The sequence below is a fragment of the Ovis canadensis genome, chromosome 1, assembly GCF_042477335.2.
Source record: "Ovis canadensis isolate MfBH-ARS-UI-01 breed Bighorn chromosome 1, ARS-UI_OviCan_v2, whole genome shotgun sequence".
In the NCBI taxonomy this organism is placed as follows: Eukaryota; Metazoa; Chordata; class Mammalia; order Artiodactyla; family Bovidae; genus Ovis; species Ovis canadensis.
Window position 1 is genome coordinate 203,602,039 of NC_091245.1, and position 19,688 is coordinate 203,621,726.

Consider the following 19,688-nt stretch of genomic DNA (forward strand, 5'->3'; position numbering starts at 1 on the left):
AGCAGAAAGAGAAACCCAATGTGCCAAAGAGGAACAGAGAACCCAGTCTGGGAGAAAAAAGTATATACCAAGAAAAAAATTTTTTTTACTTCCTGTGGGTGTTTGTTCTATGGAAGATTGTAATAAGAACATGAATGGCATCAGACAGATCTCAAAGATAAGAGGTAAAGCAACAGAGCGTACAGGACACTGTTAAGTGAGAAGACTGAGAATAGCAGTCATCCTTGTTTTGTACCCAATTTTGATGGAGATGCATTTTGTGTTCCACTATTTTATTATAATGCTGGACATTGTTTTGAATGTGTTATTCTTTGTTGTGTTAAGGAAATAGCATTGTATTTCTAATTCATAAAATGTTTTTAATAGCAAATGGTTGAACATTGACTCAACCTATTTTAGCTGGCATAAAGAAACTCTTTTGCAAGGCCGTGTTTTCTTGCATCACACTTACAAAGAACCTCAGTGCAGTCCTCAAAACTTGTCCACATAAATGATGAGTGAGACATTTCATCATATTTCCTTTTAACAGCCAGACTCTCTGTCATATAGCAAATTCAGTGACTCATTTTTCAAACGCAAGTTTTTCCACTACTGTTATTTACATGACTGCTGCCATTAGGGCTACAGGATATATAAATACCCTATCCTCCAAATGTTTTGAAACTAGGAAGAAGAAAGGAGTAGGATTTGGATTCACTCTTTCTCAGGCATGAGCTTTAGAATCAGGCAGCTCTGAGCATGAATCCTTGCTCTGCAGATTACTAGTTGTGGCTTTTGATCACACCTTCACCAGCTTTCTTATCTGATAATTAAGTCTATGCTATCTAATGTACAGGGTGTCATAAGGATTAAATAAAAGAATGTGTTTCAAGCAAGTACATAAAAATGATGACTTGTATTATTATCGTTATTATTTTTAAAAAATTATTTTGTGCTTGGCACATAGTGTATGCTTAATAAGTGCTTACTGAATGAATGATCTCAAGAAAAATTTCAAAAATGAAATAGAAAGTCTCTGCCCATAATAAATTTCCAAGCTAGGAAATTAATTGCCAATAAAATAAATATAAATGAAACTTGAGTTCTAGGTTTGATTTCATGGGCCCTAATAACTTAATTTTGTTACTCCATTACCAAGTGGGCTTCCCTGGTGGCTCAGTGGTAAAGAATCCAGCTGCAATGCAGGAGACGCAGGATATGTGGGTTTGATCTCTGGGTTGGGAAGATCCCCTGGAGGAGGGCATGGCAACCCACTCCAGTATGCTTGCCTGGAGAATCTCATGGACAGAGGAACCTAGCCGGCTACGGTCCATGGGGTCACAAAGAGTCAGAAGACTGAGCATGCATGCTTGACCAAGTATGCTTCCTAACTAGACCTCAGCCTGGAACCTGGGCACAGTCATAGGCTAATTCCTGACCTCTTATATTCTTCAGATAGAGACAGCAGAAATAGCAGAAATCAACTCAAGCCAGCTTAAGTTAAAAGAGAAAATTATGCAAAAATCCAGGAATTGATGCCTCAAGTGACCGACCCATGAGCAAGTACACAACTGAATATCAAAAAGGACTGGAACCAATAGGACTTCCCTGGAGCTCCAGTGGTTGAGAATCGGCCTGCCACATAACCAGCAGCCCAGAAAAGCCCCTCTATGCTCCCTCCTACTCGCTCTCCTTCTCTCCTCCACAAAGGTAACTCTATCCCAACTTCTAAAAGGATAGATTTGTTTTGCTTGTTTTTCAACTTTAAATAAATGGAAGCACGTGCTCTGCTGTTCTCAGTCGCCCAGTCACGTCCAACTCTTTGCAACCCCATGGACTGTAGTCCGCCAGACTGGGACTCTCCAGGCAAGAATATTGGAGTGGGCAGCCATGCCCTCCTCTAGGGGATCTTCCCAAACCCAGGGATCAGACTCAGGTCTCCTGCATTGCAGCCGGATTCTCTACCAGCTGAGCTACCAGGGAACCCCAATGGACACAAACCATTAAAAAAAAAAGAATCAGTCTGCCAATGAAGGGGGCATGGGTCCAATCCCTGGTAAGGGAGAATTCCACCCGCCCTGGGGCAACTAAACTTGAGCGCCACAACTACTGAAACCCACGGGCCTAGAGCCAGTGCTCTTGTGGTGGCAACGAGAGAAGCCACCATAGTGAGAAGTTCACATACTGCAACTAGAGAGTAGCCCCCACTAGCCATAACTAAAGGTAGCCTGCACACAGGCAACGAAGACTCAGAGCAGCCCCAGCTAAAAATAAATAAATAAATAAATAAATATATATATATATATATATATTTTTTTTTAAGTGGAAAAGCTTCTGGGAAACAGAGAATGCTCTTTCTCTCTCTCTCTGACTTTCAGTTTTGCTTCTCTCTCAGCCTGTTTTTTCTCTACAGCTGGGCTGCTTCTATCTGTAGACCAGGGGGCAGAAGTTGGCCACCTCTGAGTCTCAAATCTACATATTTCACATCCATCCTAGCTCATTGCTGGAGGAACTCTGGATGGCCCAGCTTAGATGAAGCATCTGGTTTGGTCCATTTTATGCCCTCTAGGAGAAAGGAATTAGGATAGGCCCACAGGGTTGCCTGAAGGGCAGGGCATGGGAGTGGCCCCAACATGTAGGGAGAAATGGAAGAACACCCAGCAGGTGTCCACTACACTCAGTCAAAGCTGAAGTCTTGACATGTTCACAGCTTAACTGACACAAACTGAATTGCACTTTAAACATTGAGCCTGGCCCCAGAATTCCACTTACACTGATCTTGTAAGGCACACATAATGAATAAAGGAAAGTGGTCTCTGCGTTTTCATTTCTTCCCTTTTGGGAAAATGTGGTTTTTACATAGTGAATTTCATTCAAGATCATGTTTACTTGCTGTAAAATACCTGAGTGAGGACTGAAAAGATAAAGGAAAAAATCAAGTTCTTTCTAAATCTTACTAAAAACCTAGGTGTTTCCAAACATTCGTAAGGAAAGCACTAAATAAACTGCTGAATTGGAGGTAAATATTTCTGCTTTGATCCCTGTGGTGGAGTCAGGCTGACTGCTTTTGCTTCTGCACAGCATGTGATGTGGTCTCATCAGTCACTCCACACACAGCAAGAATCAGAGGCTGGGTTTAAAATCAAGACCTCACCTGACCCCAGCCTCCCTTGGCCAAGGGGCGTTCAGTACCCTCCACATATTCAACAATGGACTATCTCAAGTCTCAAGATTGGACTTATTTTCTTTGACTTCCATCAATGTCAGGGTAATTTATGTGCCTTCTTGGGGCTCCTGCCATCACTCAATTCCTGCGCTTTATCTTTCTTCAGGACTATAATGGGACATGGGGTGTCTGGTACCAGCCAGGATGTATGTGTGTGTGTTACTCGCTCAGTTGTGTCCGACCTTTTGTGACCCCATGGACTGTAGCCTGCCAAGCGCCTCTATCCAGGGAATTCTCCAGGCAAAAACACTGGAGTGGGTAGCCATTCTCTTCTCCTGGGGATCTTCCCAACCCAGGGATCAAACCTGAGTCTTCTGCAGGCAGATTCTACCTTTCCCAGTGATTACAACTCCAAACTCTAAACACAATGCAGAAAAACAAATCCAAAGAGTCTAAAAAGTAAATAGTGGCAGACAGATTGAGGGCTGAAGTCCAAACTTGAATAACAACTCAGAGCCTGGCTGAGTTTTATGGGGTTTTTTCCTTCTTTGTCTCATGGATTTGACCTGAAGGCAGGCCAAGTCCTGGAATTGTGTTTTAGGCACTGTTGGGAGAAATTTCCAGGAGAAATCACCTCTTGCTGAGACCAGAAAAAGCAATTCTTGCACGACAGAGAGTGTAAGAGAAATCCCACTTTTTAAAATATGCTTTCTTTTCTCTTTTTTCTTCCAGCTCTGCCAGGATCAGCCCCAAGCACTGGCTGCATTGCCACAGCAACAGCAGCAACACAAGCATCTAAAATTCACTCCCTCCTCCAAAAATATCTCTCTCTCTCTCTGACCAGAGAAACCAGTGAAATGAACCATGCTATTCAAATAGTGTGGGTAATCCTTGTTTTCTGTAGCCCACCTTTCCTTCTTTTCTCTTGTTGCTTTATCCCCCTCAAGATAGCCAAAGTCACACAAGACTGCACAGTAGTGTGAGAATATAAAATTCAGAGAGAACCCTAGTTTCCTGGCAATAAGAATCAGGGAAAGGAGGGTCCCTGGGGGCTGGAGAATATAGGGACATGCCAGAGGGGAAAGAGCTGGAACAGGACCTCTGCTAGTTATGTTGGGACCCTCCCTAAATCCCTCTCAACCCCCGGTGTACACATGCAGAACAGACCAAAAGAAGCATAGCAGAGGCTTCAAGAATTAAACTACAGGGACTTCTGTGGTGGTCCACTGGCCAAAATTCCTCGATCCCAATGCAAGGGACTTGGATTCCACCCCTGGTCAGGGATCTAGATCCCATGTGCTGAAACTAAAAGATCCCACAGGCCACCATGAAGATCGGGATCTAGCATGCCACAACTAAGACCCAGCACAGGCAAATAAATATATTTTTTTAAAGAATTAAACTACTAAAATCCCAGACCAAACTCTGAGTGGTACATGTGACAGATAGCAAAGGCTTGAATCTACCACTCTGATAACTGTCCAGATTTTGCTTTAAGGAAAATACTCCTTCTCCAGCCTGAGCCATAACCAATTAAGTCAATAAATATGTTACATCCTCCTGACTCCAGTGACTGGTCAGAGATGAGCACACAACCCAGCCAAAGCCAATGAAATGCAAGGACATCTTATCTGTCATTCACAAAATAGAGTTCTGATTAACACAAGGTTTACCCCTCTTCATCCCTCTCTAAACCCCATGTCTTCTCCAAAAATGAAAACAAAAGATCCGTGAAATAAGTGTTCTACTTTTAATGCTGGATAGTATCTTTACTTGTAGAAAATAATGATATACAAGCATTTAAAAAAACTAAGCCTTTATGTAAATATCATAATTGCCTAATGAATAGTCAAAAGGAAATCATTCAGAATTTAAAACTACAAGCAAATAGCTAAGTTTTCCATTTCTATATTTATACAGAATGCTATTAGCTCTGCTTTTGCTATCATCTTTGAAGAGCATCACTCATCTTCAACCTGAGAGGATGTTTACCACCATCAACTATCTGTAATTCCTTTTTTTTTTTTTTGAGGGATATTTAACAATTCAAAGTACATGTATTTAAGGTGTACAATTTGATTATTTGATATAGACATACATTTGTGACACAATCACCACAATCAAGCTAATTAAAATAGTCATCTCAGTTATCATTTCTTTTTTTCATTTTATTTTTTTTTAATACTTCTTAAAGAGCAAGAGTAGATACAGGAGGCCCAAGTCTCCCCTGACCCTGTTGGTGCTCAAAGAAAGAATAGTTTCCAACTTCTTTCATGGGGTTTGCATTGCAGGCTCAAGCTACTTCCCTAAGGGAAAATTCTTTAAGTGTTCTGGAAAGCACAGTCATCCCTAACCTCAGTGGAAAAGATTCAAGCCATCCAGTGGAACAAAGATTAGGAGTTTAAAATCAAGAAGTTCCTAAAATAAAACTGTTTTTGTAGATAGGGATTGGTTATATGGAGAGACAGAAATGGAGTTAACTCTGGGTAGATAGGAGGTTCCAGAGTTTGATCTTCATGAGGCATCAGTCAAGGACCTGGAAGGGGACTCAGTGTGCAGGAAGCACGATCCTCTGTGGGTAATTATCCCTGGCCTGCAGGAGGATGTCTTGCAAACCCAGGACTCTCATCCATGGTGGCATGTGGAAGGGCAAAGGGGCCCAGGAGTGAGGAAGACTTGCAGGAAAGAAGAGATATCACATCAAGCAAGCTTCCCAACCTGGTGGTCTTGAGGGATAGGGAAGATGTGAACATGTGGAGATGGAGTCAACTTTCTGGGCCAGAGAGAAGGGTCTGAGGAAAGACATAGAGAAGAGGAAGTATGGAGTAGTCCAGCTGGAATGGGGCCTAGTCATGGAACCCCCTTCTCGGAGGGAGTGCTTCAAAGGAAAGGCTTAATGCGTGGTGAAGGCCAGTTCAAAGGTCCTCAGATGAGTTGGTGGGAGACCCCTACTAATACTCTACCAAAAGGCTATATAGTCCTTAAAACAGACACAATATACTGGAAAAGGTCCACAGCCCTGGGTTGGATTTCTAACTCTGCCGCTTAATGCCTGTGTGACTTAGGCACACAGCTCTCTCATCCTCAGGACTGCAAGTGTAAAAAAGAGAAGACTATTTTCCTGTGTACTTCATAGGATTGACATGAACATAAGGAAAAACAGCAGGCACAGAATATCATTGTCAAATACTTTCTTGTAGTTAGTTATCTTGTCATGTATATGAAACTCCCCAGTAAATGTTATCACCCTTCCATTACCACTACATAACAGATCCTTGAGGCCAGGGGACATGTCTTCTTCAAGACTGTCCTGGGAACATAGTATATCATTTCTTAAAAAAGGTACTTGATCAATGAATGAATGAATGATGTTCGGAATCCCCCAACTAGGTAATAAAATTGGTCTCCTAACTACACTGTAGACCTGTGGACTGTTCTTTCACTTTGCACTGCTTGGCCCAGTGGAGACTCTGAGTTAATGGTGCTCATTCAATGTTATGGTAGAGAAGGAAGCCTGTGAAGGTGGAGTCATGGACGTTATCTGCATAGACCCCATTGTGATTTTCACCCTCGTACACCTGGAGCCAGACTTGGTCACCCTTCTCCAGATAGAGGAGCACGGAGCCAGAGGCCTGGTCCACGTTCTGGTTCTGGAACTGGTCGTGGGTGAAGAGCAGGGCCTTGTCGTTCTTGTAGAGGCTGACCTTCACATCCTTCAAGTAGACAGTAATGTGATAGGAGAAGTAATACAGCCCGGGAATATTGCAGAGGAATTTGCCAGTGGTGCCATCATAGTGGTTTTGCTGATTGTAGAAGATCTTGGTAAAGCGAATGGGAACATTGGGGACAGTGACCCGGCTCTCCAGTCCCACACTGAATGCTGAGCGGTATACATAGGCACTTTCTCCAGGTTCTCCCTTTCTGCCTGGGACTCCTGGAAAGCCTCGGGGACCTTCAATCCCAGTGATTCCAGTTTCACCGGTGTCACCCTTAGGACCAACAAGACCTAGAGAACAAGAAGACCTCAGTAACCCAAGGAACAGAACTCCTGTTTAGGTTGGTTTCAGTCTGAAACACTGTCCCTGTGGCCCCTACCTACAATCTGCTTGACTTTCAGGGCAAGGAATCAATGAGAGCTCCCAAAAGGGACAGCCATAACCTTCTCCTCCACATCCCCCTACAACACGGGCTCCCATAAATTCCTCTCCAACCTTATCTCCAAAAGTCTCCATCACAGACCCTCCACCCTGCCAGTACTTTATGTGCAGGCTCAACCAATCGTACATAGGGGACTTTTTGGTCCCCTCTGTCTAGGTTGCCCGATACCCATCCTCCAAGGTCTCACTCAAGCCCCACCTCCTCCTGAAAGCCTTCATTGTCCATCCAGGTCTGCATCAACGGCATTTTCTCTCTATTCCACTCTTTGGGCATTTGTCCGTATTCACTCTGGCATATTTGGAGTAGACCCTCTGGTAGTAGCGTCTAACAGTCCTGTGTACTAGGGCAAGAGTGCTCCAAGAAAAGGACTGTGACCTGCAGGAGGTCCCAGGAAGTGTGGTTGAATGCCGCTGGATAGAATGGGAACTAAGGGGACATTAAGGAAAATAGGAATGTAAGCAGACTGAGAATATGGATGGATGAGGCTGAGATGGGAAATAGGATGGGGAAGAGCAGAGATGGTGTGGGTAGAGCAGAGCCAAGGGTACTTGGTTTTAAAGGGACCATGTGTGTTCACCCCTAGAAGGCCAATCCACAATTCACTTTAGGCTGCTTATGGGTCACATCAAAAAGCCTTGTTTCTTCCCTGTACAAGGGCCGTAGTCAGTAACTACTGCCCTCTCGTAGTTTTAGAAGCCTTCCTCTACCCGGGAGGAGTCTGTGATGGGAGGGTGCCAAAGCCTTTATTCTTACCTGGATCTCCTTTCTCACCCTTCTCACCAGGGGTGCCATCTCTGCCATCCCGGCCTGGGGTCCCGTTGTGGCCAGGATGCCCTGGAATGCCTGCCATCCAACCTGTGCAGGCCCCCTTGGGCAGCGGGGGCCCTTGCATGGTGTCCTGGCCATGACTGGGCAGGGCTAGCAGCAGTAGAAGAGCTCCCAGCAGCAGCATCCTGAGTCCTGGAACCCAGATCCACGCTGTCAGCCACAAAAGAGCAACCCCCACACGGCTCCCCCATCAGGACCCGAGCAGGACTCTGGCCAGCTCTGCAGAGTTTGCCTCAGACCCGCTCCCTCAACACTCACCTCTTCTGGAAAGATTCTTCTGATTCTTCCAGCCCACCTTGTGCTCTCTCTGCCCTGAAATGTTCAGTGTTTAGCCTTATTTTCTAGGTGTGATCTCCTTTCTTCCACCATCAGTGACAGTGAGATAGCACTCCTCCAGTTCCTCAGATCTGAGCACACTATGAGGAAGGGGGAAAGCTCCAAGAGTCCATTTCTCAGGACTCTATCCCTTGGGTTTTCCAAGAGTGATGACTCAGATCATCCCATTCAACTCCCACTTCCCTCTCTTGGCTCCCTCCTTTTCTTCCCTTTTCCTTTTCTCTATGTCTGTTCCTCCTTTCTCTCCCATTCTCTTTCTTCCTTTCCCCACCTCCTGGGCTACATGTTAGACATTTGACTTATTACATACTTGCTTGCACACATGCTCACACACCCACAATTACACCTGTACACACAACTACACATGTACACACACACACACACAGCCTTGGTCAGACAACCAGAGATACACTGTCCCATGAGACTAACCGCTGACCTCTGCCTGTGCAGCCCCTTAGCTGTACCCCCTCACTGCCTGATCCCTCATGGACTTCAGGTCACATGGGCTGTCCTCTCTTTTAGGAAGTCCTCCCTGTCCTCCTCCCCCGTCTGGACTGCTGTTCCCCCTCTGCCCTCCCCGAGAGCCCTTGCTTATCTTTCACAGCACTGCTTGCACTGTACTGTCATTTTATTTGTTCACCCATTAAGCACACCCAGAGGGGCGGGAAGCTGTTAGTTGCACAGTCATGTCAGACTCTTTGCAACCCCATGGACTGTAGCCCACCAGGCTCCTCTGTCCATGGAATTCTCCAGGCAAGAGTACTGGCATGACTAGCCATTTCCTTCTCCAGAGGATCTACCTGATTCAGGGATTGAACCTGCATCTCCTGCTTGGCAGGCAGATTCTTTACCATCAGAGCCACCAAGAAAGTCCCACTAGTATAAAACAAGGACTAAAGAAATCCTTTGGTAGGAAAAAAAAAAAAAGGGAAATACAGACAGAGGAGGGAAGGAGGAAGGAAAAGAGACAGGAAGAGGGAAAGAGAATGGAGTGCACTTACAGTATATATTCTGGAAGCCCTGAGAAAAAGCTCTAGGGGCACAGGTGGCCAAGGGACTCCCTGTCTCAGAACCAGACCTCCATACCCCCTCCTGAAAGACAGTCCTTGCGTGCACAGGGCCTCTGGTTCCCCTCAGTCCCTGCCTCTCTTATTAGGTTACTGAAAGCACCAGACAGAGAAACTGGTCCCAGGATCCTGGATCACAGGCATCGCTGATACCGTCTGTGGAGTCTGAAATGTAGCGAATCCCAAGAAACTGACTCTAAACAAGACATGGTCAGTGTGTATTTTTTTACCCTAAAGACTCACTTTTTTCATCAGTTTGCTTGTCTCATAGATTTCACAAAGCTTCCAGAATTGAATTTGGCTTCAGGAGGAAGTTCTTCTATGAGGGATGCAGAAAAATCCCTGATAAGTAATCTTACCCCCCAAATTGTGCATTGTGTCTGGAATTTCACCTCGATGGCCCATCAGCAGGGGCTCTATCATCTTTCAGTCTGTGATGCCATCCAGCCATCTCATCCTCTGTCCTTCCCTTCTCCTCCTGCCTTCAGTCTTTCCCAGCAGAAGGGTCTTTTCATTTTTTATTTTTTTTATTTTTTTTTAATTTTAGTTTTTTATTTTTTAAATTTTAAAATCTTTAATTCTTACATGCATTCCCAAACATGAACCCCCCTCCCACCTCCCTCCCCATAACAACTTTCTGGGTCATCCCCATGCACCAGCCCCAAGCATGCTGCATCCTGCGTCAGACATAGACTGGCGATTAAATTCACATGATAGTATACATGTTAGAATGTCATTCTCCCAAATCATCCCACCCTCTCCCTCTCCCTCTGAGTCCAAAAGTCCATTATACACATCTGTGTCTCTTTCCCTGTCTTGCATACAGGGTCGTCATTGCCATCTTCCTAAATTCCATATATATGTGTTAGTATACTGGAAATAAAAGCAAAAATAAACAAATGGGATCTAATTAAAATTAAAAGCTTCTGCACAACAAAGGAAACTATAAGCAAGGTGAAAAGACAGCCTTCTGAATGGGAGAAAATAATAGCAAATGAAGCAACTGACAAACAACTAATCTCAAAAATATACAAGCAACTTATGCAGCTCAATTCCAGAAAAATAAACGACCCAATCAAAAAATGGGCCAAAGAACTAAATAGACATTTCTCCAAAGAAGACATACGGATGGCTAACAAACACATGAAAAGATGCTCAACATCACTCATTATTAGAGAAATGCAAATCAAAACCACAATGAGGTACCACTTCACACCAGTCAGAATGGCTGCGATCCAAAAATCTGCAAGCAATAAATGCTGGAGAGGGTGTGGAGAAAAGGGAACCCTCCTACACTGTTGGTGGGAATGCAAACTAGTACAGCCACTATGGAGAACAGTGTGGAGATTCCTTAAAAAATTGCAAATAGAACTGCCTTATGACCCAGCAATCCCACTGCTGGGCATACACACCGAGGAAACCAGAATTGAAAGAGACACATGTACCCCAATGTTCATCGCAGCACTGTTTATAATAGCCAGGACATGGAAACAACCTAGATGTCCATCAGCAGATGAATGGATAAGAAAGCTGTGGTACATATACACAATGGAGTATTACTCAGCCGTTAAAAAGAATTCATTTGAATCAGTTCTGATGAGATGGATGAAACTGGAGCCGATTATACAGAGTGAAGTAAGCCAGAAAGAAAAACACCAATACAGAAGGGTCTTTTCAAATGAGTCAGTTCTTTACATCAAGTGGCCAAAGTATTGGAGTTTTAGCTTTAGCATCATTCCTTCCAGTGAATATTCCATACTGATTTCCTTTAGGATTCACTGGTTGGAACTCCTTGCAGTCCAAGAGACTCTAGAGAGTCTTCTCCAACACCACAGTTCAAAAGCATCAATTCTTCAACGCTCAGCTTTCTTTACAGTCCAACTCTCACATCCATACATGACTACTGGAAAAACCATAGCTTTGACTAGATGGACTTTTGTAAGCAAAGTAATGTCTCTGCTTTTTAATATGCTGTCTAGGTTGGTCATAGCTTTTGTTCCAAGGAGCAACCATCTTTTAATTTCATGGCTGCAGTCACCATCTGCAGTGATTTTGGAGCCCCCCAAAAATAAAGTCTCTCACTGTTTCCATCATTTCCCCATCTATTTGCCATGAAATGATGGGACCAGATGCCATGATCTTCGTTTTCTGAATGTTGAGTTTTAAGCCACCTTTTTCACTCTCCTCTTTCACTTTCATCAAGAGGCTCTTTAGTTCCTCCTTGCTTTCTGCCAGGGTGGCATCTTCTGCATATCTGAGGTTATTGACATTTCTCCCGGTAATCTTGATTCCAGTTTGTGCTTCATCCAGCCTAGCATTTCACATGATGTATTCTGAATATAAGTTAAATAAGCAGGGTGACAGTATACAGCCTTGATGTACTTCTTTCCCAATTTGGAACCAGTCTGTTGTTCCATGTCCAGTTCTGTTACTTCTTGACTTACATACAGATTTCTCAGGGGGCAGGTCAGGTGGTCTGATATTCCCATTTCTTTAAGAATTTTCCACAGTTTGTTGTGATCCACACAGTCAAAGGCTTTGGTGTAGTCAATAAAGCAGAAGTAGATGTTTTTCTGGAACTCTCTTGCTTTTTCAATGAGCCAATGGATGTTGGCAATTTGATTTCTGGTTCCTCTGCCTTTTCTAGATCTAGCTTGTACATATGGAAGTTCACGGTTCATGTACTGTTGAAGCCTGGCTTGGAGAATTTTGAGCATTACTTTGCTGGCTTGTAAAATGAGTGCAATTGTGTGGCAGTTTGAACATTCTTTGGCATTGCCTTTCTTTAGATTGAAATAAAAACTGACCTCTTCCAGTCCTGTGGCCACTGCTGAGTTTTCCAAATTTGCTGCCATATTGAGTGCACTTTAATAGCATCATCTTTAAGGACTTGAAATATCTCAGGTGGAATTCCATCACCTCCACTAGCTTTGTTCATAGTGATGCTTCCTGAAGCCCACTTGTCTTTGGACTTTAGGATGTCTGGCTCAAGGTGAGTGATCACACTATCATGATTATCTGGATCATGAGATCTTTTTTGTATAGTTCTTCTGTGATTCTTGCCACCTCTTAATATCTTCTGCTTCTATTAGGTCCATACCATTTCTGTCCTTTATTGTGCCCATCTTTGCATGAAATGTTCCCTTGGTATCTCTAATTTTCTTGAAGAGATCTCTAGTCTTTTCCATTCTATTGTTAAGTTTATTCATATATGTAGTTATACATAAACTTACATATATTTACTTATATATGTGTATGCTCAAGTTTCAAACACACAAACATGTGTTCATTAAAAATAGTAAGATAAATAATTTGAAAACTACAGAAAATAAACTAATCCCCATTCCCAAGAATCAATCTACTTATCTTTAAACATAATGGAAATAATATTTTCCTAGAAATTTTATTCTCTAATTTTTGCTTTGCAATTTTCTAATTTTTGTAATCATCATTTTAAATGTATGTGCTAGTCCATCAAGTGGATATAACCAGGGTATACGTCAACATTTCCATTTTATTGAAGCATGAACATACTTTCATTTTGAAACATTTCATACTTTCATTTTGAAACATTTTTAAATCTAACAAACATCTTTGGCACATAGCTTATCCCCAAACTAATATTATGCTATGACATAATCCCAGAAGTAAAAATTTTGGACCAAAAGATATGAACATTTTTAAGGCTCCTGATACATACTCCCAAAGTATAGTTTGTCATGCTGTTCCACAGCAGTGTATCAGTGTGTATACAAAAAGCCTGTCTTAGCTGCACTCCCCAACTTTGAATATAATCATTGCAAACAGTTTTGTTGATCTTAGTTTAGGGAGCAAAAGAAATGGAACCTCACTGCTTTGATAATTAGTGAGTTGTACATTTTATTAAAGGCTTATCTCCTAATTTCTTCATTTTTGATATCTCTGTTAGTGTTTCTTATCAGTTAATTCATTAGGGATACAATGTGCTTTTTGAATTAGTTTTTGTGAGCTCTTTATACCAGCTCTTTGTCATGTGTCCTATGATTTATCTATAGTGTAAAGATTATTTTCTGTTTGCTTATCCTGTTTCTTATGTTACAGAAGTTTTAGTTTTGGGGGGCTTTTTTAAGTTTTAGTTTTTATATAAACAACTCAGTTGATTTCTTTTTTTTTGGGGGGGGGGCTTCTAAGAGTTAAACAGTCTTTATCCATGCTAGGATTTGGTAAGTACTTTATTTTCTTCTCTTTTATTGTCTGGTGTATTTTAAATTTCACTCTTTAGTCCATTTCTGATATTTTGTGTTGGGTAAGCTGTGATCTAAGATAATCAAGTGATTTCTTCCTATTTGATGACTAGCTGTTTAAAAGGCATTTATTTAATACTTTTCCTCTCTATTGATCTGCCGCATCATTCCTCAGATACCGAGTTCTAATATCATCTTACAAGTAAAGCGAGACTTGAGAATGAGCCCTGCAGGCTGAGAGGAGGCGAGCAGCACGGCCACCAGGCGCGACAGAGACAGATGCTGCCGCCTGGTGGCATGAGTCCCTAGTCAAGGCTCTCTTATCCTCAACCTGTACCTCTGTCCCCCTCTACTGGATTTGGAGGATTCAAAGTTATTGTTCTCAATAACTGCCGGAAATAAATGAAAATGAGATAGCTTAGGCTTGTGCTATGCTTTGTCGCTTCAGTCATGACTGACTTTGAAACCCCATAAACCCCTCCAGGCTCCTCTGTCCATGAATAATGGAGTAGGTTGTCATGCCCTCCTCCAGGAGATCTTCCGTGACCCAGGGATCAAACTGTGAGATTCTTCACCCACTGAACCACCAGGGAAACCCAATTTAGGCCAAGATGAGAAGAAAGAAAGGAGTTGGCTGCAAAGCCAAGAAGAGATCAGTCAAGTCCCTCTTGTGTTTACAGAAAATACTTGTTCTAAGAATTTAAAGATTTTATATGTTGTCCAACCTTCCCACAACTTGTCACCTCCATCCCTTTCCTCTACGGAGTTAGCAGTAAAACTCCTAAGACGACTACCAAGAGGCTCTGTGCTTGCTTTCTCCAGAAATGAGGAAGGCTGAGTTCTTTTCCACAGAGAAACAGAAGGAGAGAATCCAGAACACGAGAACTGGTGAAGGCAGCTACAGAGGGCCCCAAAGATGCAGGGTCACTGGGGGCTTCCTCCAAATCATTGAAAGGACTAAAAAATCAGGTCTCTTGGATTCTCTGGTTCCTCCTCTTCTTTTAAAAATCAAGATTTTATTTTCCCAGCCCGAGGGAAGTGTTAAGGTACGATCTCTCCTTTCATAGGGGCAATGAGTCTGGGTTCCATGACAGTGACAGGTGATGGAGGTAATAGAAGGAGGGAGTGAGGGCAAATGGGCACACAGTCCTAGGACGTTTCTGCTGCGAAGAACAGATTCTGACTAAAGAAGAAGGTTATCGTCTAAAGTTCCGGATGGAAAAATCATCAATTGATAGCAATTGAAAGTCAGTGCAGAGATGCTGAACTTTCAAACAATGTATTTTAAAACTATGTGTGCTCCCTAGTTAAATATAGCAATTATTACATTTTGATTTTGAAAGACCTCTCTTTCTAAAGAGGAAAACATAACTAAATAAAACTGTAATCTAAGACTAAGTTCTAAGACTCAGTTGCACCTATAAAGAAATCATTTACATGAGTCATGAAGCTAATCTTAATACCACTTATAATTCTTTGTCTTTGTAGAATGCCACTTCTAAAGTCCTCACCTCACTTAATATCTCACTTAATTTTCACAACCATTTTGAGAGACAGGATGAGGTAAAATAGAGAGCACATGTTCTCTGACCTCAGTGCTTGGGTGAAAATAAGTTGTTCTTCCTTGTAACATGTTTCAGACATATGTTTGGCAAAATGAAGAAAAAAAATTTAACCTAAGAAAAGAATAAAATAAAAGGTAAAATCCACATAAAGTATATAGAACAGTGCCTGGCACATGTCAGTGCTCAATAAATGTTATCAGTGACTATACCCATTCTAGAGATGATAAAAGTCTGTTTCCAGGAAGTTAAGTGACTTGTTCAAGATCCCAGAGATGTTGAACAGCTGAGCTGGAAATCAAACTGTGATCTTCTGAAGCATAATGCTGGACACTTAGGCATAGTCCAAAGAAGGAAAACAGCACCAAGGTCACACATTTGCCTGCTAATATTCCACTCCATTGGATGGAGGATAGAAGAGACAATAGTGTGAAGAAACCCCAGGTCATGATCCAGTGACCTGACTTCTAATCTGAGCTCCATCATTAACTCACCGGGTGACTTACCTTCTCAACCCACCTCCCAGATTTCATGTTCTTTGCAAGCAAAGCTGGTTTATTAATGAGTTTATCCTTACCTATTAATAGACTATTTCACAATACTGTTGTGAGAACAGATTCACTTAAAGTATGAATAACTATTTTATAAAATTATAAAGTGTTCCACACAAATAAGTAGTCGTGTCCAACTCTTTGCCACCTATGGACTGTAGCCCGCAATGCTCCTCTGTCCATGGGATTCTCCAGACAAGAATACTGGAGTGGGTTACCATACCCTCCTCCAGGGATATAAGTAAAGAGATGCAAGCAAATATTTATGGAGCACTTGCTGTGGACCACCCTTTGTACATCCACTCCCCTTTAATCTCATTTCACCCTCACGACTACTCCAGGGAGTCAGGACTCAGTTCCAAGAGAAAGCTGAGGACCAGAGAAGTTTAGCAACTTCTGCTCAAGGATAAGAAGTATTGGCCAAAAATTTCATTGGAGTTTTTCCATAAATCTAAATGAACTTTTTGCCAACCCAATGGAAGTGTGGAGAGGTGCATGTTGAAATCCAAAGCCTGGGTTCTTCCTACTGCACTAGCTTTCATGGCGCACTGTATACAGGTATGGATAAGCTTGCTTTCAAAATTATACAAGGGGGTGGGCCATGACGCTCTCTGAATCCTAAAGGTCCATATTACAGTCCCTCATTTTCATTTAAGAGTAAGAGAAATTCCACTTTGACCTGCTGGAATTTCAGCAACAGCAGCAGAATCTTGTGAAATGCAAGGAGTCTCCTCTGGGACTGGTAGGAGACAGAGTAAGATGGGGGAGAGAGGTCACCAAAGCCAACGCCAACTCCAAGAGGAAAGGGCGTTAAAGCACAGATCGCAGAATCCAACAAAACTGAAAGGGACCCCAGAAACCATCTCACCCCTGCCCTGCTTGTATAAATGGGAGGCTAAGGGGGAGGAAGATCCCCCTTAGATTGTTAGATCCTCAAAGGATTTCCCTGGTGGCTCAGACAGTAAAGTGTCTGCCTACAATGTGGGAGACCCAGGTTCAATCCCTGGGTCAGGAAGATCCTCTGGAGAAGGAAATGGCAACCCACTCCAGTATTCTTGCCTGGAAAATCCCATGGACGGAGGAGCGTGGTAGGCTACAGCCCATGGGGTTGCAGAGAGTTGGACATGACTGAGCGACTTCACTTTCTTTCACTTTCATAGAAACCAGCTCCCACAGTAACACCTCCCATCACTATGCCATTTGTTATTTGTTTCAATCTTAACTCCATGAAGCAAGGAAAGTATTCCCAACTTCAGAGATGGGGAAACCGAGAGATTAAGGAGAAGATCCCTGAGAGATGCCATCACATTACGACTGCCTCAAAAAAGGCTTCTCAGACTCAGTTTCTCAATCTTCTAAATGAGTTCATGTAAGATAAGGAACATGAGAACACTTTGAAGTTGGCAAGAGTACTTTGCAGTATAAATTGCATAAGCCAGTTTTAAACTATATTTCATTTAATCTTCCTCATTAGCACTGTTTTTGACTCCACTATACAGAGGAATCAGAGGTTGAAGAGACCAAGATGCTGGCTTAAGAGCATGCAACTCTTGGGCTGAATGAAATGAGATTGCTGTCTTTAAAGGTTAAAAAATGGTAGAATATTGGCAATTTTACCTGGCACAATCTAATGATAAATGGCAGAGCCAAAAATCAGCTAGGCTCTGCCTGGCACCCAGGAGGATGACCTGAAAGCTGTCACTCAGCATCCTCATGCCCGCCCCTGCCTCAACACACACACACTCATACACACATACACGCTCATCTCTCTCTCTCTTTCACACACACACAGTTTGGGACCAGTCTCTCCACATGAAGGAATGCCTAATTAAACATTCTAGTCTCCAAATCTTTTACCTCCCAACCTCAGCCAAGGGTCTGCAGTCCCTGGCCCCCCAGGTCGACAGGGAGTAAGAAGGAAGTCTGTCCCCACAGCCACCTTAGAAAGCACAAGAAGCCAGTCCTCCGGCCCTCCTTACAAATCCTCAAGAATGAAGGGAGGGAGGCAACAGGAACAGCCAATTACGCTTCAGGCTCCCTTCCCACCGCTCACCTTCAACAACCAAGCTGACACCCTCATGCTCCTTTGGACATATTCTGCTAGCATCAAGTCCCCCCTGTCCCAGCCTTGTCGGGAGGAGCTGACCTTACCCCCTAAGAACAGGAATCCCCAGCAGTGAGATGGTTGCACCCCTCCTGAGGCTTGATCTGAACACCAGAGTCTCCCCAGACCAGGGACCTGCATCCTCAGACACGCAGGCCAGCCTGACCTCTAAAATCCCTTCCACTCCAGCCTCTGCATCAATGGCCGGAAACAGCCAGGATGCCTCAAGCGCAGCACTCCCCAGGGCAGGCGGGATTGGGCTTGGCAAAGGCCGGACAGATCGTGGCTTCTGTCAGGAGGTGTCTGCTACAAAAAAGATTTTTCATAAGTTCCCAGTAGATGCCAGGCTGCTTGCTCACCTTACCTCTTTTGAACTTCTCCATCATCCTGTGAGATATCCCCACAATGGTGTAGATAGCCATGTGTTTACAGACATCCCCCAAAATCTACAGATAATGATCGTGTCTCATCCATCTTTGTATCTCACAAACCGCACCCAGGGTCTGGCCTGTAAAATCTGCTCAATAAATACTGCTGAGCAGACTCCAGTGGCAGAGTTGGGCTCCAAACTCAGTCTGAGGTCAGAGCTCAGGCATTCCCCAAGCTGCTTCTTCATGTGCTTCTTTCTCTGCCCTACTTGGTCAGCCGAGAAGTGATGTATCATCTTCTCCTCTCATATAATTGAACTTTATTGCTGGACCATCCCCTCCACTTCACTGACCCCAACCTTTTCTTTGGTTAAGCTCCTTTACCACAGAGTGAACTGGACAAAATTCAGGATGGTCCCAGACATTTTGACCAGAAGCAACAGTCCCTTTTCTCTTGGAGCTCTAGGAAAATCGAGGCAGAAGCCCAAGGCTTGTCAGCCTCCACCAGTGCTGGCCTGACCAGGGTTTTGCCTGTATCTCTCCCCACCCTGCTACCAGGGTAGCCTGGGCACAGCCCAGCCAAAGGCTCCATGGTAAGGAGCCTTCACCTCCAGCCTAGAAATTGAATTAGTCATCCTTACCCTCAGGTGTGGAATCAGAGCCACAGACTTCGGTCAGTGTGGAAGTAAGAGGCGATGGCCCAGCCTCAGCGGCCCGGTACTCATGGGGGTAAGCAGACCCCGCCTCACCACTGTCCCTTCCCATTGGCCAGCACAGTGAGAACCAGAGACCAATGGGTAGACACAGCCCCTGGCAGCTCCCTTGGGTTGCCACCCGAGGGAACCTGGTGCAACCCAATTCGGGCTTAGGATGCCAAGTAGAGCTGCAGGCATCACACTTACGTCTCCAGGCTTTGGCCTTTATTTTTGCCTCTTACAACAGCAACAGAAGATGGGACCAAGGGTCAAGATCAGAAGCAGGAAAACAAAGTCTTTCTTTATGTAAAATGAATTGCCTGGTGATCTGGGGCACAAGTTACCACCATCAGCTCCCACTCACTCTACATGACAGGGAACCACAGTATAGCAAGAAATACAATACATCCTTTCCTCTCTGGACTGAACCCCAGACTGGGGAAAGATTTTGCATGTTAATTTTGAGGACTGAGGTGAGGGAACATTTCTGGGGTGGTGTGAAGCAGAGCCAGATTACGATTATTAAAGGCCCTGGATTTCAAATGATTTTGAAGCTCCCACCTGTATGTGATTCAAATTCAATATATTAGAAAACATATACTAACTAGGAGAGATTGGGCTTCTCAGGTGGTGCAAGTGGTAAAGAACCAC

The 19,688-nt window shown here is 43.5% G+C and overlaps 1 protein-coding gene across 2 annotated transcripts; it reads right to left on the bottom strand.

Moving 5' to 3' along the window:
• Positions 1 to 4,883: 4,883 nt before the first annotated feature.
• Positions 4,884 to 19,111, bottom strand: ADIPOQ (adiponectin, C1Q and collagen domain containing). 2 transcript variants are annotated; one of them, XM_069558309.1, is made up of 3 exons: positions 18,984 to 19,111; positions 8,057 to 8,263; positions 4,884 to 7,151 (listed from the first exon to the last, which is right to left on the bottom strand). In XM_069558309.1, the coding sequence occupies exons 1-3, from the start codon at positions 19,105 to 19,107 to the stop codon at positions 6,631 to 6,633; spliced, it is 852 nt and encodes a 283-aa protein (XP_069414410.1). In that variant the 5' UTR covers positions 19,108 to 19,111; the 3' UTR covers positions 4,884 to 6,630. The 2 variants fall into 2 exon arrangements, with proteins under 2 accessions (XP_069414410.1, XP_069414413.1); XM_069558312.1 differs by lacking the exon at positions 18,984 to 19,111 and adding an exon at positions 8,390 to 8,547.
• Positions 19,112 to 19,688: the final 577 nt, after the last annotated feature.